General features: G+C 56.0%; 5 protein-coding genes across 5 annotated transcripts; 1 reads left to right on the top strand and 4 right to left on the bottom strand.

Moving 5' to 3' along the window:
- Positions 1–78: 78 nt before the first annotated feature.
- GCG54_00002456 (uncharacterized protein) lies at positions 79–2,344 on the bottom strand (the record flags this gene model as incomplete). Its single annotated transcript, XM_045402548.1, is given in 6 exon segments — positions 79–159; positions 173–218; positions 273–549; positions 634–1,351; positions 1,412–1,995; positions 2,140–2,344. 6 exon segments carry the CDS (start codon positions 2,342–2,344, stop codon positions 79–81), a joined length of 1,911 nt encoding a protein of 636 aa, XP_045269166.1.
- Positions 2,345–3,587: 1,243 nt separating this feature from the next.
- On the bottom strand, positions 3,588–5,326 carry GCG54_00002455 (putative feruloyl esterase; the record flags this gene model as incomplete). Its single annotated transcript, XM_045402547.1, has 3 exons — positions 3,588–3,923; positions 3,978–4,748; positions 4,832–5,326. 3 exons carry the CDS (start codon positions 5,324–5,326, stop codon positions 3,588–3,590), a joined length of 1,602 nt encoding a protein of 533 aa, XP_045269165.1.
- An 861-nt stretch (positions 5,327–6,187) lies between these two features.
- Positions 6,188–7,130, bottom strand: GCG54_00002454 (uncharacterized protein; the record flags this gene model as incomplete). Its single annotated transcript, XM_045402546.1, has 3 exons — positions 6,188–6,272; positions 6,328–6,793; positions 6,845–7,130. 3 exons carry the CDS (start codon positions 7,128–7,130, stop codon positions 6,188–6,190), a joined length of 837 nt encoding a protein of 278 aa, XP_045269164.1.
- Positions 7,131–10,680: 3,550 nt separating this feature from the next.
- GCG54_00002453 (Zinc-regulated transporter 2) lies at positions 10,681–12,495 on the top strand (the record flags this gene model as incomplete). Its single annotated transcript, XM_045402545.1, has 3 exons — positions 10,681–10,930; positions 11,033–11,233; positions 11,336–12,495. 3 exons carry the CDS (start codon positions 10,681–10,683, stop codon positions 12,493–12,495), a joined length of 1,611 nt encoding a protein of 536 aa, XP_045269163.1.
- A 595-nt stretch (positions 12,496–13,090) lies between these two features.
- Positions 13,091–14,827, bottom strand: GCG54_00002452 (uncharacterized protein; the record flags this gene model as incomplete). The annotated part of the gene is made up of 6 exons (XM_045402544.1): positions 13,091–13,743; positions 13,798–13,944; positions 14,017–14,289; positions 14,376–14,456; positions 14,517–14,594; positions 14,665–14,827. 6 exons carry the CDS (start codon positions 14,825–14,827, stop codon positions 13,091–13,093), a joined length of 1,395 nt encoding a protein of 464 aa, XP_045269162.1.
- Positions 14,828–15,493: the final 666 nt, after the last annotated feature.

Below are 15,493 nucleotides of genomic sequence, written 5' to 3'. Positions count from 1 at the left end.
GTGTGTCACTGTCTTGTCGGGGTGATGCCACGACCAAATTGCATAGCCACGGGGATGAATTTGAATCATTTTGATTAACTAGAAGCTGTCAAGCTCGGCCCATTGCTCTTTCAACGTCTTGACCAACGCCCCCGTTTTCCATTGCACGATATTCCTTACCTGTGCTAAGTACTTTATCGTGTGTTCCCTCTCTAGCGGATGTCGTATGAGGTGTCCGCCTGCACCGTTGTCAGCATGTCATAGCAACCTGCGATGACTCGCACTAGTCAGACTTACAGAGAGACAACATGTGCGCTGGGAGATAATACGCATTCACAGCCTCGTTTGAAAGTGCCAACCCCATTAGTATACACAAGTAAAATGTTATCTCGCGCTGGAGATTTTCGAAAGTCAGCTTGAAGATCTTGCCAGACGTGCAGCACATGTGGCTTACCTCGCTGTCCAACCGCTTCTTCGTGCCCTCGAAACCGACCATTGAGTTTGAGCTGTTGTAGTCTTGAAACCTGAAAATGGCTTTTGAGGCATAGTAGTATCCCAACCCAACGGTTGCTAAAACGCCAACATCAGTGATCGTTCTCATCGTCAAATGTTTTTCCCGCAGGTCTCGTGATCAGGGCCCCAGCATGCACTCACCTGGACATGCACTCATCCACAACACCGGAAACGGCTTCCCCCTCGCCAGATCCGGCCGGTCATAGAACAACGGGCGAAATGACACCGGCTTGTCCCGATACCAAGCCTCGACTTCACCCTGAAGCTCCTCCCAGGCGGCGTTGCTGCTTGCTAGAAACCCCGTGCCATCATCGGGGAAGAAGAGCTTCAACACCTTCGCGAACAGGTATACTATCCGATTCGCGTGCGCCGTGTCATCGTTCATTCTAAACGTGGAAGACCTCTCAAAGTTCTCCAGGCAGATCTCGATCGGCGTTCGGCGGACCAAGAAGACATATAGTGCCTGCCTTAAATGCACCCAGCTTGCCGCCTCAGCAAGCCCGCCTTGCGTGACGAACCTTGCAATCGCGTCATGATTTAGCAGGTTTCGGGTACCTCGTAGATGATGGTAGTGTGAGTCCGTCTCGTTGTCGTACTCCTCATACAGACGCATGATGACGACCGCCGTCAACAGGGTAGAGTCCCACGTCTCTGGCGGTTGTGAGAAGGCTTCAATGAGCAGCTCAATGCATCGGTTGTGGTAGTAGGTGCTCTCGAGATCAGTCTTTTCGGCGTTGTCGTCAGCTTGTGTATCAAACCGGCTCGCGAGGGCGAAAATGCCGTTCAGGAGGATCGGTGTGCTGAGAGCTAGGCGAGGGACGTCGAGGGTGAACGGGCGGGCATCGTGACATGCATCAATCTGTGCACTGAGATCAGACCGGGGTGATTAATCATCAAAGGATAGGTAAGTGAAGCCTACCGAAGGAGCTATTCTCATAATGTATGTGCGGAACAGATACGCCTGACGTCCGGTAAAGCCGCAGTGTTCGGGATCCGTGGGCTGTGGTCGCACCTCGGCATCTGATATGAGACTCTCAGTCCGCTCTCGCGGCGCTGATCCGCCCTGAGTCGACGGAGAGTCCCCTAAGAGATACGATATCTGAAGCTGGGGCTGGACCTCTCCAGGATTCCATCCCCCAGACTCGGAAGCCAGGCCATCGCGGATGGAATCTAGATAGCCCGGGCTAGAAGCAAAGCTTGATCGGTGTGGAGGCTCAGCCGGCGGGCCCCTGTTCAACATGAACCCGATGGGTGCGTTCCCATCACCGTGCGACCCGTGGCCGGTGAACCTCTGGGCAGGCGCCTCGCCAAGCCTCGATCGCGCAGGAGGTGAGAAGGCAAAAGTAAGCTGCTGGCTCTCGAATGACGCTGAACCGTGCGGCGACGCGTGAGATCCGATGCTGCCGCTCCTCGCGGCCGTCTGAGTGGACTGGGTGGCTGGTGACGAGGAGGCTTCGGTTCCGGTCTCCTCTACTGCTCGACTTGCCTCGCTTTTACGTCTGGCTGAACATAGAATAAGCCCCTGGTGTAACGAAAAGGAACGACGTGAAGGTTTGAGAAGGAAGCCAAGGGATTGACAATGTGTATAAATTTCAATAGGATGTCTGTGATAGGAAAGATGTCCAGGAAAGGAAAGTCAAGTCACACCTCTCTGCTGCTCCAGCTTCTGGGCCTTATCGCCGACAGAGGCACTTTTCCTCGAGCTGCCGGGTGCATGCTTAAAGCGTAATGTGGTATCAAAGTGACACTCCAAGTCCGCCTCGACGCAGGCGCCGCAGCCCGTCGCGCCGGGTTGCACGACGCATTTGCGGTGACGCCGCCGGCAGGCGTTGCAGCAGCGTCGGGGCTTCATGTAGCTCTAGCCACCGGCGGCCCCCGATCTGTTCGTCTCTCTCTCTGCCTCTCTCTCAAGAGTGTCCGAGTGTCATCCGAAACCTGCCGCATTCGGTACTCACTGTCTTGTCTCCTTCCGCCGGAAAGTAATCACCATTGCCGTGAGTGGTGGGGGGTTGCCACAATCAATCTGGCCGGCCGGGGTCGGGGTGAGGATGGACAGACAAACGTACGATTTTGGGTGTGTTGCGGGGGAAGCAGAGGTGAATCCCGCGGGATACATGGCCTTTTGAAGACATGGCAGACAAACAGGGCATTGGTCGGGGCTCGGGATCGACGCGATGCGGGGGTGAATGCGGGGTGAATCCCGAGGATAAAGCATGCCTGTCGCTCGCTCGCGATTGGGTTCTGCATCGTCACGTTTTAGCCCCAAGCCAAAGTTGAGTTGGAGGGTCTCCATTTCAAGTAAAAGCCTCCGCAGTTCAGGCAAAAGGCTCCGACCTGCTGAAGAATATTGTTCACACCTTGACTCTGTTCTCTCTTCTGCGTGAAGTTGACTGGCCAAGCATGGTTCAACGCCCCGTATTGAAGACTCCATTCATGTCAGGTGATCGGGCCAATGCATAGGAAACGGTACAACTCTCTACTGAAGACCCGGGTCAGCCGCGACAAGATGAGTTGAGGTATTTATACTGGCGACAAAGATTCCGAGACAACCGTTGAACCCCGTCAGATCTCCGACTTCACGATCAATTGGAACTCCCGCCCAATCACACCAGGATAACAGCAGCTAGTCTTATCTGATCACATCTACACAACATAGGATGGCGTCAACGGGAACCATCCGTTCCCACACGAGGACAGCTCCGTCGGAACTGCCACAGAGCAAGCATTGGCATGGATCCTGTTTGATTGCACAGACAAAGATGACAGTGTCAGCAGATCAAGCCCTAGTTGACCCACGATGTCGAGGGTGGCGAAACCTGCTATTGACCAACACCGAGCCCGGTGATACACGTCTTGTTCCTGTTGAATAAAGCCACTCCTACTTGATTCGGGCCCCAAAAGGCTATATCCGATATTAAAAGGGCCATTCTTATGTACAAATACTTTCCATGGCCCCGAGGACCAGCTTCGAGCCGACCCTAAAGATCTAGCAATCGATCTCCCCAATCTCCTCCTCCAGAACAAAGATCGATAGTTAAGACAAGGAGAGAATCGAGTGGAACATGCGCGGGAAAGCTCCTGGATCTGAGACTGATTTAAGCTTCAACACACTGCCACTGAGCACCGACTGTGGCGTTGCCCCCCGAAGCTGAAGACAAGTGGGAACGCTGGGGATACGGGCAGAGCAAGCGCTCTTCAGCGTCGCCTTGTTCATTCTGCCGTTGCAAAGGAAGTGAGTCCGGAGCCTTTCCGTGCTCTACCCAGGCAACAAGAGCTTCCCACATAGCAGTTGGCTGCCCTCCAACACCCCCAGCGCAATGGGCCAACCCAGGAACCTCGAAGACGCGGTAAAAGTCCTGAGCCTTGGGGTCCAGCTTCAGGACTTCCTTGTAGTAGTGCGTCGTCTGCTTCAGGGGAATGAGGCCATCGGCCTGGATCGGAGACAATCAGTATATTGCCGAATCGCGTTGACAAGATTGACTTACAGTGCCATGATAGGTCATGAGCTTTCCGCCAGAAGCACGGAATCCAGACAAATCCGCATCAGCAGTTCCAATGATAGAGTTGAACTCGCGGATGGACTCTTTGAAAAAGCTAGAGAGGTTCTCGGGGGTCAAGTCTTTCCAGGATGCGGAGGAGTTCTTCTGCACGAAGAGGGGGATCCATTTGTCGCCAAATCCAGCCGGCGCGCCCTCGCAGGTGCCGTTGCTGCAGGCGGTTTGGGCATAGCCCAGGTCCGAAGTCTGCGCTCCGCCGGATGCATCGCCGGAGAGGCGGGCGTCCAGGTTCGGGCCGTACCAGAGGAAGCCTCCCTCCGGGGTGCGCGGGCCTGCCCAAGCCGATGCAGCGACCACTGCGGCCGTCTCACTGATGATTGACGTCTTGCCGGAGCAGTTGAACTGCTGTCCTACTAGAGTCATCGGGTCAAATTTGCACGCCGACTCATCAGAGACCAGACCGTCGACAAGGCCATCGACGGGATCGCACTCTGCGACGGCAGCGGCCGTGATGTAATCGAATTCGCAGCCTTCGGGAAACTCTCCACGGGAGTTCATGAGGGTCTGCGCCCAGATGGACGCCGAGAAGAACTCGTTCCAATAGATTGCGGGCGCCGAGGCAGCGATGCCGTCGTATGCGTCGGGGTATCGCTGGGCTAGCATCATGCCCTGTCGGCCACCTTGGGAGCAGCCGCTCCAGTACGCGTACTCGTGCTTCTGACCGTAGAAGTTCTCTGTGAGGGCCTTCACGATGATGGACTAGCAGAAGATTAGCAAGGTACGTTCACACACCCCAGGGTGTCAAATGTTCGTCGTGCGACCGAGACTCAGTTGCAACTCACCTGGTCATGGAGGGCCACGGATCCAAAATTTTGGAGGATGTACAAGTTTACATTCCCCTCTGAGACCATCGCCCAGTCGTCCGGAGTGTACGCGACCTGACCACTCTTGTCCCGGAGCCCGGCATCAATGCTTGAGGCAACATAGCCCTCGGCAACGGCGCCAGTCATGGCCTGGTATGAGAGGAAGAAGCGGCCCGCAATCCAGCCCCCGCCGCCGACGGACTGGATGCGGCCGTTCCAGGTGCTCAAAGGCAGCCAAGTCTCGACACCGAGACTGTCATCCTGGCCGGGGTGGGTGTACGTGATCGTGATGTTGCAGAAGTCGACGCCTTCGGCTTTGATGGTGGGGTGGTTGTAGTTGTAGTCCTGCGATGCGGTCTGGGTGTAGTTCAGAACCGGGACCGCTGTCAAGGAGAGTATCTCGGCTCCGTAGAGCGATGGTATGGGGATGTTGGCGTCGGTGCACGCAGAGACGGGAACGACTGGATACGACATGCTGAGTCGTCGGTGGAGGTTTGAGTAAAGAAAGTGGTGAGGAGGTGGTTGACTGATCCTACAACTCAGAGGATTCGAGATGGGCAGACATGATATTTCTACTTTTTTAAACTGTACCACCTATCGCAGTAATACCAATGATCTTTGTGTCCTGCCGAGATGCCCGCAAATCCTAAAGCGAGAACGCGGAATGAGGTTCGGACACGGAGAGCTCTGATTGGTCTACCCAGGATCACCACAGACGACAAGAAATCATACGCGGTTCCCCTGAGTTAATCCGAATTACCCCACAGAAGAGACAACAAACAACGGGGAAACAACGTCACTACCCGTGTTGACAATCGGGAACCGGATTCCGATCGTGCAGCTAGTGTAACGGGCGGCAGGAACCATCACGGTTATGGACCCAGAGACTCTGCGTTACACACTTTCGCGTAACCATCATGTTTGTAAATCTAATTCAATAAACCGGAGTCTTCCCAGAGAGAAGCAGCCCGTCGAAATCAAAAGTGCACTGGGGATATGTTTATTTCCAATTTTCAGTCTCTGGGCTGTTCGGCATGCTTGGGTTCTTGCGACCAGCGCGGCTGGTCGACTCCTTCATCAGAGCCACAACTCTTGCGGGTCACAGTTTTCCACAAGCAAACGAAAGAACGCCAATGAAGCCCACAGCCGACAGAATTCGGCCTGCTGCTATAGTCTCGAAATGCGGACATTAGCTAGGATTTCACTGTTAGAAAACACTTTATGGCCCACTACTACAGGTGTTGCCCCCGAGATGAGCAGGATGAGCTGGATATCATTACAGGACCTTAACGCCGCTATCTATTCTTATTCAGGGGTATCTCTTTAGGGAAACTCTCAAGGGTTTACAACAGTATCTAATGCATAGTACGCCATATTCTGTGCGTTTTGTACCTTGTCCTTGCCATCAATGTGTTCACAGCTGTTTTCGTATTAGCAAGACGTTGGGCCACGATGCTTGTGCACAGAATACATACCAGTAAGGGTGATAGCACGCCTTGGTAACATCATTCGGTGCCGGAGCGTAGTTTTCGACGTCGGTGCACCTTCTCTCAGCCCCGGTGATTTGAGGAATGTGTTGCAGCTCATGTAGCAAGGAAAATCCCGACGTGAGCAAAACCTTTCCAGTCTGGTCCCATCCAGACGTCCGCCAGTCGTCCACCATGTTTTGCCATGTAATCGAACTGAAAAACGGCGGACACAACGTGACAAGGGGACCTGTGTTGTCCGAGATGGATCCGATCTGGAACGCGATGGCAACAGCCCCCGGCCCGCAGAGCGCAAAGTCGTACGGGATGCACACGAACGTGAGCCCCGTCGGGCTGAGCGCGGCCATGTTGGCGTCGTGAATGCGGTTGCGTTCCCATGGCGGCTTTACGTCTGCGACGGGGTCGTAGTTGTTGCTTTTGATTGCTGTTCTCATGGCATCGTTGGCGTTCTCCTCTTTGGCGTGTTAGCGTGTTGGTTCCTAGTGATGAACTTCAATTAACTTACTGCCGAACCACTTGAGGAATGACTTAGAGCCCGTGGACTCTGGCTTCGCGAGTGCATCTGAGGCACTTCGGGCCAAGGTTTTAGCCTCAATCACTGCCCTGTGCAGCGTGTCTATTTGGGAGTCGCTGCAGCCTAGCTCGTCTCCTTCCGCTTGGTCTACAACGAAGTAGCCATCCAAAGCTCGCTTGCGATGAAGGCTGGCGTGTATGCTGTGAGTCTCGGCCGGATGAGCGGAAGAAAAGGCCACAAGAGCGATCAGAGCGAACAAAACAGAAAACAACTCCATCTTGGAGAGCGTTGTAGAAGCCGGACGCGAGAGAAACAAGGCAATTCGAGATGTGCCTTCTTCATGATGTTGCTGCCCATCGTCTGTGTATATGTACTGAAAGTACACTGGCATCCAGGGGTGCTACGCGACTCATTTAGTAGCAAACTGCGCCTAAAAAAGAATGCCATACCCTGCTAACATTTTAAACTGAGTCAAATTCAAGGGGCATCAAGAACACCTAAATAAATTGAAATGAATTATTCACTGCGCAGTGCTTTAAGTTTGCCTATGCTTAATTTCCTATTCTCGGGCTCGCCGCTATCGCAACACGCAGACGCTAAGCAGCTTCTCCCACTCTGCTCACCGTGACCTCAACTCAGGCGTCACTTTGTCAACTTACGGGCGGCCACACCGAGGTGAGCAGGAGGGCGATGCAATCGCACTTGAGCGACAAAGTGTCTTGTCACTGCCAAGGTAATGGGACGTCAACGCTTCGCTGCATGTCGCTCGCCGTTTGGTATCCCACCGACTACTGCATGACGTCAGCACAAGAGTGTACGGGGTAGGACAAATTAAGTGGTGTTCCGCTTAATCGACACTTTCTTTCTTTTTTCCCAGCAAATCAACAACTGCAACAACCGTAGATTTAGAGAAGTATAAGACGTGATTCATCTTCTACCTTTTGAACACAGCTACACCCAATTGATAGAGGGCTACCCTGTGAAAATTTTAATTATACCTTGATAGATACCTACTAAGTATCGTGGAACTGTTGAAGTACGGGGATTCAATGTACTGGCATTATGCAGCAGTCGATGAAATAGCATGTGTCGCAGCGGATTGCGAATACAATATTGGGTATATGAACTCCCAATGCTTTGAGAGAGAACTCTCAACCCTCATCGGTGATCTCTACGGTGGCTTCGATGGCGGTGCAGCCTCAGCGTGGCATAACCCATCCGCATCCGGCTGACCACAAGGCAACGGCGTACCCAGGCTTTTGTTCTGAAACACGGGGCTCTGTGTTCAATCGAGACAAGAACAAGGAGGAAACTCGTCATGCAGGTGTTCGGATAATGCCATCATATCTTTGTTATGTGTATGTTGAGATGACATTGTTGGGCTTTTGGCGCCTAGAGGATGGCTGACCGAAGCTTCAGGACTGCAATCATGGTTCATCAGCCACAAGTGAGGAGCGGTCAGCGTCGGTATGTGGCGTAGGCAGACAAAGCTTCTTCGAAGTCTTTTCTTCTTCAATGTCTTCCTTTCACCAAGGCTGAAAGTTCAAGATGGCGGTGATAGTACGGCGCGGAGACAAACTCAGTGTTCCAGTAGAGCCCGCGCCATGAGCTCCGGTCATGGGTGTTCCTGCATAACCCCGTGAGGAAGACGCTTGCTTGTCTCCCCCCCCCAAACTGCAAGTATTCTCAGTCGCGCCTCATTTGGTAGCCCCTGTACTTTCTTTTGAGGTCTCGCGACTCTCGTCTGAGTTCATCCTCGTAGCTGTCGAGCGGTGAACTGGGCCTGGGACGACGCTCGTGCGACCTTGGCCAGATGACAAACGGAAAAGGCGTGATTGGCCCACACCGCAAAAGTCATCTATACAAGAAGTATCTTGGCATCTTACGTAAAAACGGGTTCGCACCGATTCATCCCAGCGCTGGAAGGCGGGTCTTGGCAGTCTTCCAGCTGACAGCCGTCCAGAGCGCCCATTTTCAGCTTCGGGATGGAGTGATTATGTCGTCGAAGGCGGGCGGAGAGAAACGCATTAGCAGGCTTGTGTTTGCTGAGTATTACCGACCATCCTCGTCCGGGCTGAGAGTTTCGTGCGACGAGGGCACACGGGCTCCGAGCCGCTCGGTTTCCCGCGCGGGTTGATGCACATTTCAATTTATCGGACGCCGTCTCCAATGATACCGGTGCAAAGCGTGCCCAGCATGCTGTTAACTCTGAGGTTGGAAGGGATGAACTCTACACCGCATACCAAACCAATTGCAGCAAATTGAAACTCGTGGTTTTGCTCGCCCGGCCAAGTGCCCAGCCACGGAAGGCTCAAGTGACGCGTCAGTAAGGGGTGGCGCCAGCCGGCTTGGGGCCTGGGCATTTGCAGGGCATGACTGGGCGCTGTCGCAAGACGCCGTGGTCACGAACGACGAGAATCGGGTTCTTGACCTTGTGCCCACCTGATTGATGTCTTCCCCCGGATAAACAAACAACAGTCTACCTAGACTGCGGACAGCACGTCGGAAGTTGAAACTGACTTATCGCAGCTATCGCTGGCGCTGGGTCGGCTATCTTGTTCTTGGGTGCAAGCCTTCGGAATAGAGCGGGAGCGCTGAGCCCCATGGGGTAAGTGGGAGGCCCATCAGTGGACGGGAGATGGGATATGCGGCCGCGGCGCGATGTGACCAAGGTAGCGATGGGAAGAACCGGGTGCGGGGAGGGCGTGAAGCATATGTGGTGACGTTTGGAGGTTGCAGCGAGGGGGGGATTGGAGGTTATCGCTTTTCGTGATGTGGTTATCCTCGGCGCAAAGGAGGGCGATGGGTGAGATGTAGGATGTGGTGAGAGTTATTCGGTGTCAGCAGTGTCAGCTTGAAGGTCAACAGCTGCGAGGATGAATGAGTTTGCAGAAACCAGAGCGGATGAAGAATAGTCGTCTGCCAGAGTGAGCGGCTCAATGATGCGATTCTTGAAAATGCCAGAAATATTCCAGCAAATTCTTCGTGTTGAATGACATTCAGGCCCGTAGCTCGACCGGCAATCCCAGGACCCAGAAGACGCCCATCGGGCCCCGGCAAGGTTCTCTTCCCCCAGGCGCCAATTGACAGCCGAGACCCTTCCTGTGGACCGCGGCCCCGAGTACCCGATCATCAAACAGGACACCTGCATCTTGAATGTGTCGGGACTTTTCAATCATTTTGAGTGATGTTCATAGCCGCTCTATTCCGATGAGCTGCAATAGCCTGAAGATTTTTGAATACGTGGCGATGGACATGAATCAGTGTTTTGACACCAGGGCCATGTACATGAAGCAAGAGCCATCAAACCAGAGCATTACGGACGGAACGAAACCACACGAACCGCGCCTGCAGACTCGATGAACCGGACTGATATCGAAAATGCAGGATCCACCCTGTTCCGAAGGGGTTCTCAATGGCTGCTAGAGCCAGAGAGGTGCGCGAGGTGCGATAACAGGGGAGGGCGGAGGGAGCTGAGGCTGTGTGACTCGCTTCCGCATTTGGCCGAAGCAGCGTCTGGACACCCCTGCCCCTAAAAATTCTAGATCCCGAAGACGGCCACTGATTTATTTATGTTCCATATATTAGGTACGCGGGTACCTGACATCATCGTCCGACATCACCCCCTTGAGCCCGTGACTGAAGCATCGAAATCGTTGAATCCTCTTACGATCAACACGTTGAAGCAGTGCTGTCATCACTTACCTACATCCACAAACACACAATCGATAACCGTACAACACACGAACTGGATTGAGGTCGATTGCTAGGAGAGAGACACTTGAAGGAAGCATAAGGTGTCCCACGGCACGCCGCCCACCGCCACGATGAACTGTCCCTCGCGCACCGACGAATGCACGCTGGAGCATCCCGACTGGAACCAGAACCCGCCCTTCCTCGCCCCGGACCTGACGACCTGCGAGGACCTGAACGGCATCGCCAACGCCCGCGAGCACCGCCGCGGCACCGACGGCACCGGCGACGGATCCGACGGTCGGGGTGATGACATGAATTACCAGACCCTACCGCGTCTGCAGCCCGATCGACGGGCTCCCGTTTCGGGAGGGTGGAACCACGGTGAGTCACCTCCAGCGCCTCTGTCTCTAACTTATTCTCAACATCGTGAAGTTGATGTTCACTCTACTTTACAATGTGAGCCGAACTGACGTCTGCTCAAAGGATTCCACCCCCGAAACAACTACGTGCATGGTGGTGATGACCATACACGTCTTCTCAAGGGTTCCGACCCATCCCGCTCCAGCATCTGGGGCTGGCTGAGCTGGATCCTTTCCGTCGTGGGCTGCTCAGCCATCATCTCGGCTCTCAAGAGTCCCGAGGCCGTCGCCTCGTTCATTTTTGCAACCAAGGAAACCGCCCAATGTGAGTGTTTTCATCTTCCCAACCAGAAATTAACTGCTGTCGACCTCACCTCAACACCGCCAACATCATGAGAGCCTCACCAAACACCACTAACACACTCAGCTACCTTCAAGCGCTCCGCTCGCGTCACCCGCCGCTCGACCTGCCCGACCGGCGGACTCGGCGACGAAGACAAGTACAACACGCCCCTCCACGTCGGCGCTCTCTTCATCATCCTCGGCGTCTCCTTCCTCGCCTGCGCGTTTCCTCTCATCGCCTCCCGCATCCCGGGCGTCCGCATCCCTCGCCCCTTCTTCTTCGCCGTCCGCCACTTCGGCACCGGCGTCCTCCTCGCCACCGCCTTCGTCCACCTCCTCCCAACCGCCTTCACCCTCCTCGGCAACCCGTGCCTCAGCTCCTTCTGGGTCGAGGACTACCCCGCCATGCCGGGCGCCATCGCCCTGGCCGGCATCTTCCTCGTCACCCTCATCGAGATGGCCTTCTCGCCCGCCCGCCACATGTCCCACACCCCCGACGCCTCCGTCCTCGGCCCGCACCGCCCCGAGTCCGCCGACGAAGACGACCACCGCGACCCGGGCTCCTACCCGCTCGAGATGGCCCCGAGCCGCGGCGCCCGTAGGAACAGCATCGGCCGCACCCTCTCGCGCATCGGCCGCGACGACCAAGCGCACGAGCAAGCCGGTGACAGGCTTGCCAAGCGCGTCGACGAGGAATCCCGCGCCGTCACCGTCGGCGTCACCCATGGCATCGTCCTCACCCCCGCCCAGCAGCACCAGAAGGACATCCTCCAGTGCATGATGCTCGAGGTCGGCATCCTCTTCCACTCCGTCTTCATCGGCATGACTCTCAGCGTCTCCGTCGGCCACGAGTTCGTCATCCTGCTCATCGCCATCGCCTTCCACCAGACCTTCGAGGGCCTCGCCCTCGGCTCCCGCATCGCGTCCATCGCCTGGCCCGAGGGCAGCCTGCAGCCCTGGATGATGGCCCTCGCCTACGGCTGCACCACCCCCATCGGCCAGGCCATCGGCCTCGCCACCCACCGCCTCTACAGCCCGGACTCCGAGTTCGGTCTGATTCTGGTCGGGACCATGAACGCCATCTCCTCGGGCCTGCTCGTGTTTGCTGCTCTTATCGAGCTGCTCGCCGAGGACTTCCTGTCCGACGAGAGCTGGCGCATTCTCCGCGGCCGGAAGCGCGTGTACGCGTGCCTGCTCGTCTTTTTCGGCGCGTTCGGCATGAGTCTCGTCGGGGCGTGGGCTTAGGCGCGTTCAGCTGGCAGACGCTTCTTTTGCTCGCGGTCGGGATATCGTGTAATCCATGTTGGGTTGGATGTTGAAGTCTGGCCTGTTTGGTGAACTGATCCCGCCCACCCGCGTCTGCCGGTGTCGCCTTGGCATAGCCCGCGGTCTCATCGCGTCTGAGAGGATGCGGTGAGGCATCCGTAAGGACCTCGATGGGACCTCATCAGGGGATGACTTGAGTCAACCCCACGTCGCATCGCGACCTCTTTCGAGCATGTTTACGTTCTTGTAGATGCCATTGCGTCTATCCTGTTGGCATCGAGTTTGTTGGTTTTTGTCAGTTGCTCGCTGATGGCTTGAGAAGGCCACCGTTGATGAGCAGCCTGTTTGTTTATTGTTTGCTTTGGATTCGTTTGCTGGTCCACACCTGGCCGTCCGCTCATTATCCCTGTAGAATAAATGCCAGATGTCACTCCTTAAACAGTCAAATAAAATCAAAACTTCCTGGCAGAATCATGAAACAGATGACCATCCCATGTCTATTCCAAACGCATCTCTCATCTCACCCAAATTCAGTTCTCACAAATCTCATCACCCCACCCATCTCACCACGTATCTAGCTCACAAAGGTGCAGTTGCTCCCATCAGACACACTCGGACTGCCCACATACCCGCTATCGCAGCTCCTCACCCTCTCCCTCCGTCCCCGCCGCCTCTCGAACCCAGCCGCCTGCCACGCGCCATCCTGCAACCGCATCTCCGCCACGTGCCGCTCCCTCTCCGCGCGCAGCCGCTGGCCCAGCGTCTCCTCCATGTGGCTGTAGAACTTGCCCCCCTCCCTCTCCCTGCCGCCGACGCCGACCGTCGCGCCGGTGCTCGATAGCGCCGGGCCCGGGCGGGCCATGATGGCCGCGTGCATCACGCAGCACCCGCCCTCCGGGCCGCGTGGGACGGGGCATCCCGGGGACGCGCACGCGTGCGCGGCCTCGCAGTAGCCGCTGTCGTTCATGCCCGCGGCCTCGTAGCAGCTGCGGGCGATGCACTCGTGGGCGGAGCAGAACTGCGCGGCTGGGACGGCGAGGGGGTCTGCGGTGCGCGGGGCCGGGCAGGAGGGGGACAGGCATGCGTGGAGCGCGCAGTGCCGGGAGGATGGCTTGGAGGGGTGGTAGCAGGAGGGTGAGGCGCAGGTGTGCGTGATGCAGTACCGCGCGAGCGAGGGGGAGGAGGGGTTGGAGGTTGGTTGCGGGCAGGAGGTGTGGTGGCATGTGTCTGTGGTCTTGTTAGCTGAGAGAAGGAAGATAGGGGGAGGGAGAGGGGACGTACGGCTTGCGCAGTAGAGGCGGGATTGGTCGTGGCCGTTGTCTTTGGCTTCGTGGCAGGGGGTGTACATGCACTCATGCTGGGGACAGAAGCGCACGCCGCCGCTGATGATGGCTTTGCAGCCTGTTCCCAGGCAGGCCTTGGGGAGATCTGAGATGTCATTTTGTGAGTATCATGCCTCGTGTGAAAGTGAGAAAGGGGCTGGGAGGGGAGGGGACTCACGGTTCCAGCAGAAATCCTCGAACCGTCCGCCCGCGGTGACGGCCCTGCCCTGCCCGCAGCCGTCCGTCTTGCAGAGCCGGTGCTGCTTGCACCAGTGGCCGCCGTTGATGACGGCCGTGCAATCGGCGTCGGAGCAGCTGTGGCAGGGGCAGTAGAGGCCGTGATCGGTGCGCGGCGTGTCGCAGCCGGGGATGAGGCAGAGCGGCGTATGGGAGACGCACATTCGCGAGGTTGCGGAGCTTTTCTGGCGGCAGCCATTGGAAGTGCAGGTGTCTGAGGCAAAGGGTCAGTCGAGGTGGTTCGGGATCGCTCTTCAGGTCGAGGAGAGAGGGGTCAGGGGAACGGTGATGGAGACGTACGCTTTTCGCAGTAGGGCCAGTCTGAGTTGACGTCTGCCAGGAGCCGGTTTTGGGAGCAGCCCTCAGACTGACACCGGCGGTCTGGCGGACGTGTTTGGTTAGTGACGAGGCTGATGAGGGAGATGTGAGGAGGGAACATACGATCGTTGCAGTACTTGGCCATGCTGGATTCCTTCGGGCTCGGACACATCATGTCGTCGAGGCGCTGGCGGCATGCATCTTGCGGAGAGATATCAGCAGACGAGGAAGCACAAATTGCAAGAAAGCAAGAAAAGAAGAGAAGACTTACGATCTTTGCAGTACAGTGACTGCATGGCATGGTGGCCCTTGGCCTTCTGCTCGCACTTGACTGCTTTGCGGGTGCAGTTTGGGTACATGCACCGGAATCGCGGCTCCGGCGGGGGAGCGGGAGGCGGAGGCGGCTGCGGTTTGGCGCGGCAGTTGAAGAGCATGGTGGAAGCTGAATGTTTGCTTGGAATAGGTGATGATTGAACAAGGTGGACGGTTGTGGGTGATAGGCTTGCCGGGCGAACGCAGATAGAAGGAAGGAAGGCGGCAGGGAGATTGTCATCTTCGGCTAGATGATATAATGCCAGGTGACAAAGGAGGCGTTGAGAGACAGTATGGCATCATGGTCTACATGATTTAGGCTGGAAGTTGTGATGTTCGACTGGGAAGATGGTATGGGTACGGTGCCTGGACTCAACTCCGCAGATAGTGAGGACGAATAGCCCCAGGTCCGTCATTGTAACTCGCAAAATGGCATTGATGTAAGACTGAGTTTTCGGCATCTTGCATGTGAGATCTTCGCCATCTTCAGGCAGCTCAGGACTTTGCCTTGCTCAGTTTGAACTACCCCTCAACCACTGGGTTCAGTTGGAACCTCTGTTGACTTTGGGAATAATGATTGTTGATTCAGTACCAACACGTCTAGGTGTCTCATGGACTTCATGATGGCTGTGGTAGTGGCGATCGGCTGGCTGGGTGTCTAGCTGTGTGAAACGTTCAGGCTCACAACGACCATCAACCAAGGCCTTAAGACAGACATCGTCATTGAGATTCTTGAAGGCTACATCAAGCTGGTTCTAGATCCCTTTGTGGGGGTTCTGGAAAGAGCG

The sequence above is a fragment of the Colletotrichum gloeosporioides genome (assembly GCF_011800055.1).
Source record: "Colletotrichum gloeosporioides strain Lc1 chromosome Unknown consensus_13, whole genome shotgun sequence".
NCBI lineage: Eukaryota > Fungi > Ascomycota > Sordariomycetes > Glomerellales > Glomerellaceae > Colletotrichum > Colletotrichum gloeosporioides.
Note: the sequence above shows the minus strand (reverse complement) of the source record. Positions and strands in the feature narration are given on the sequence as shown.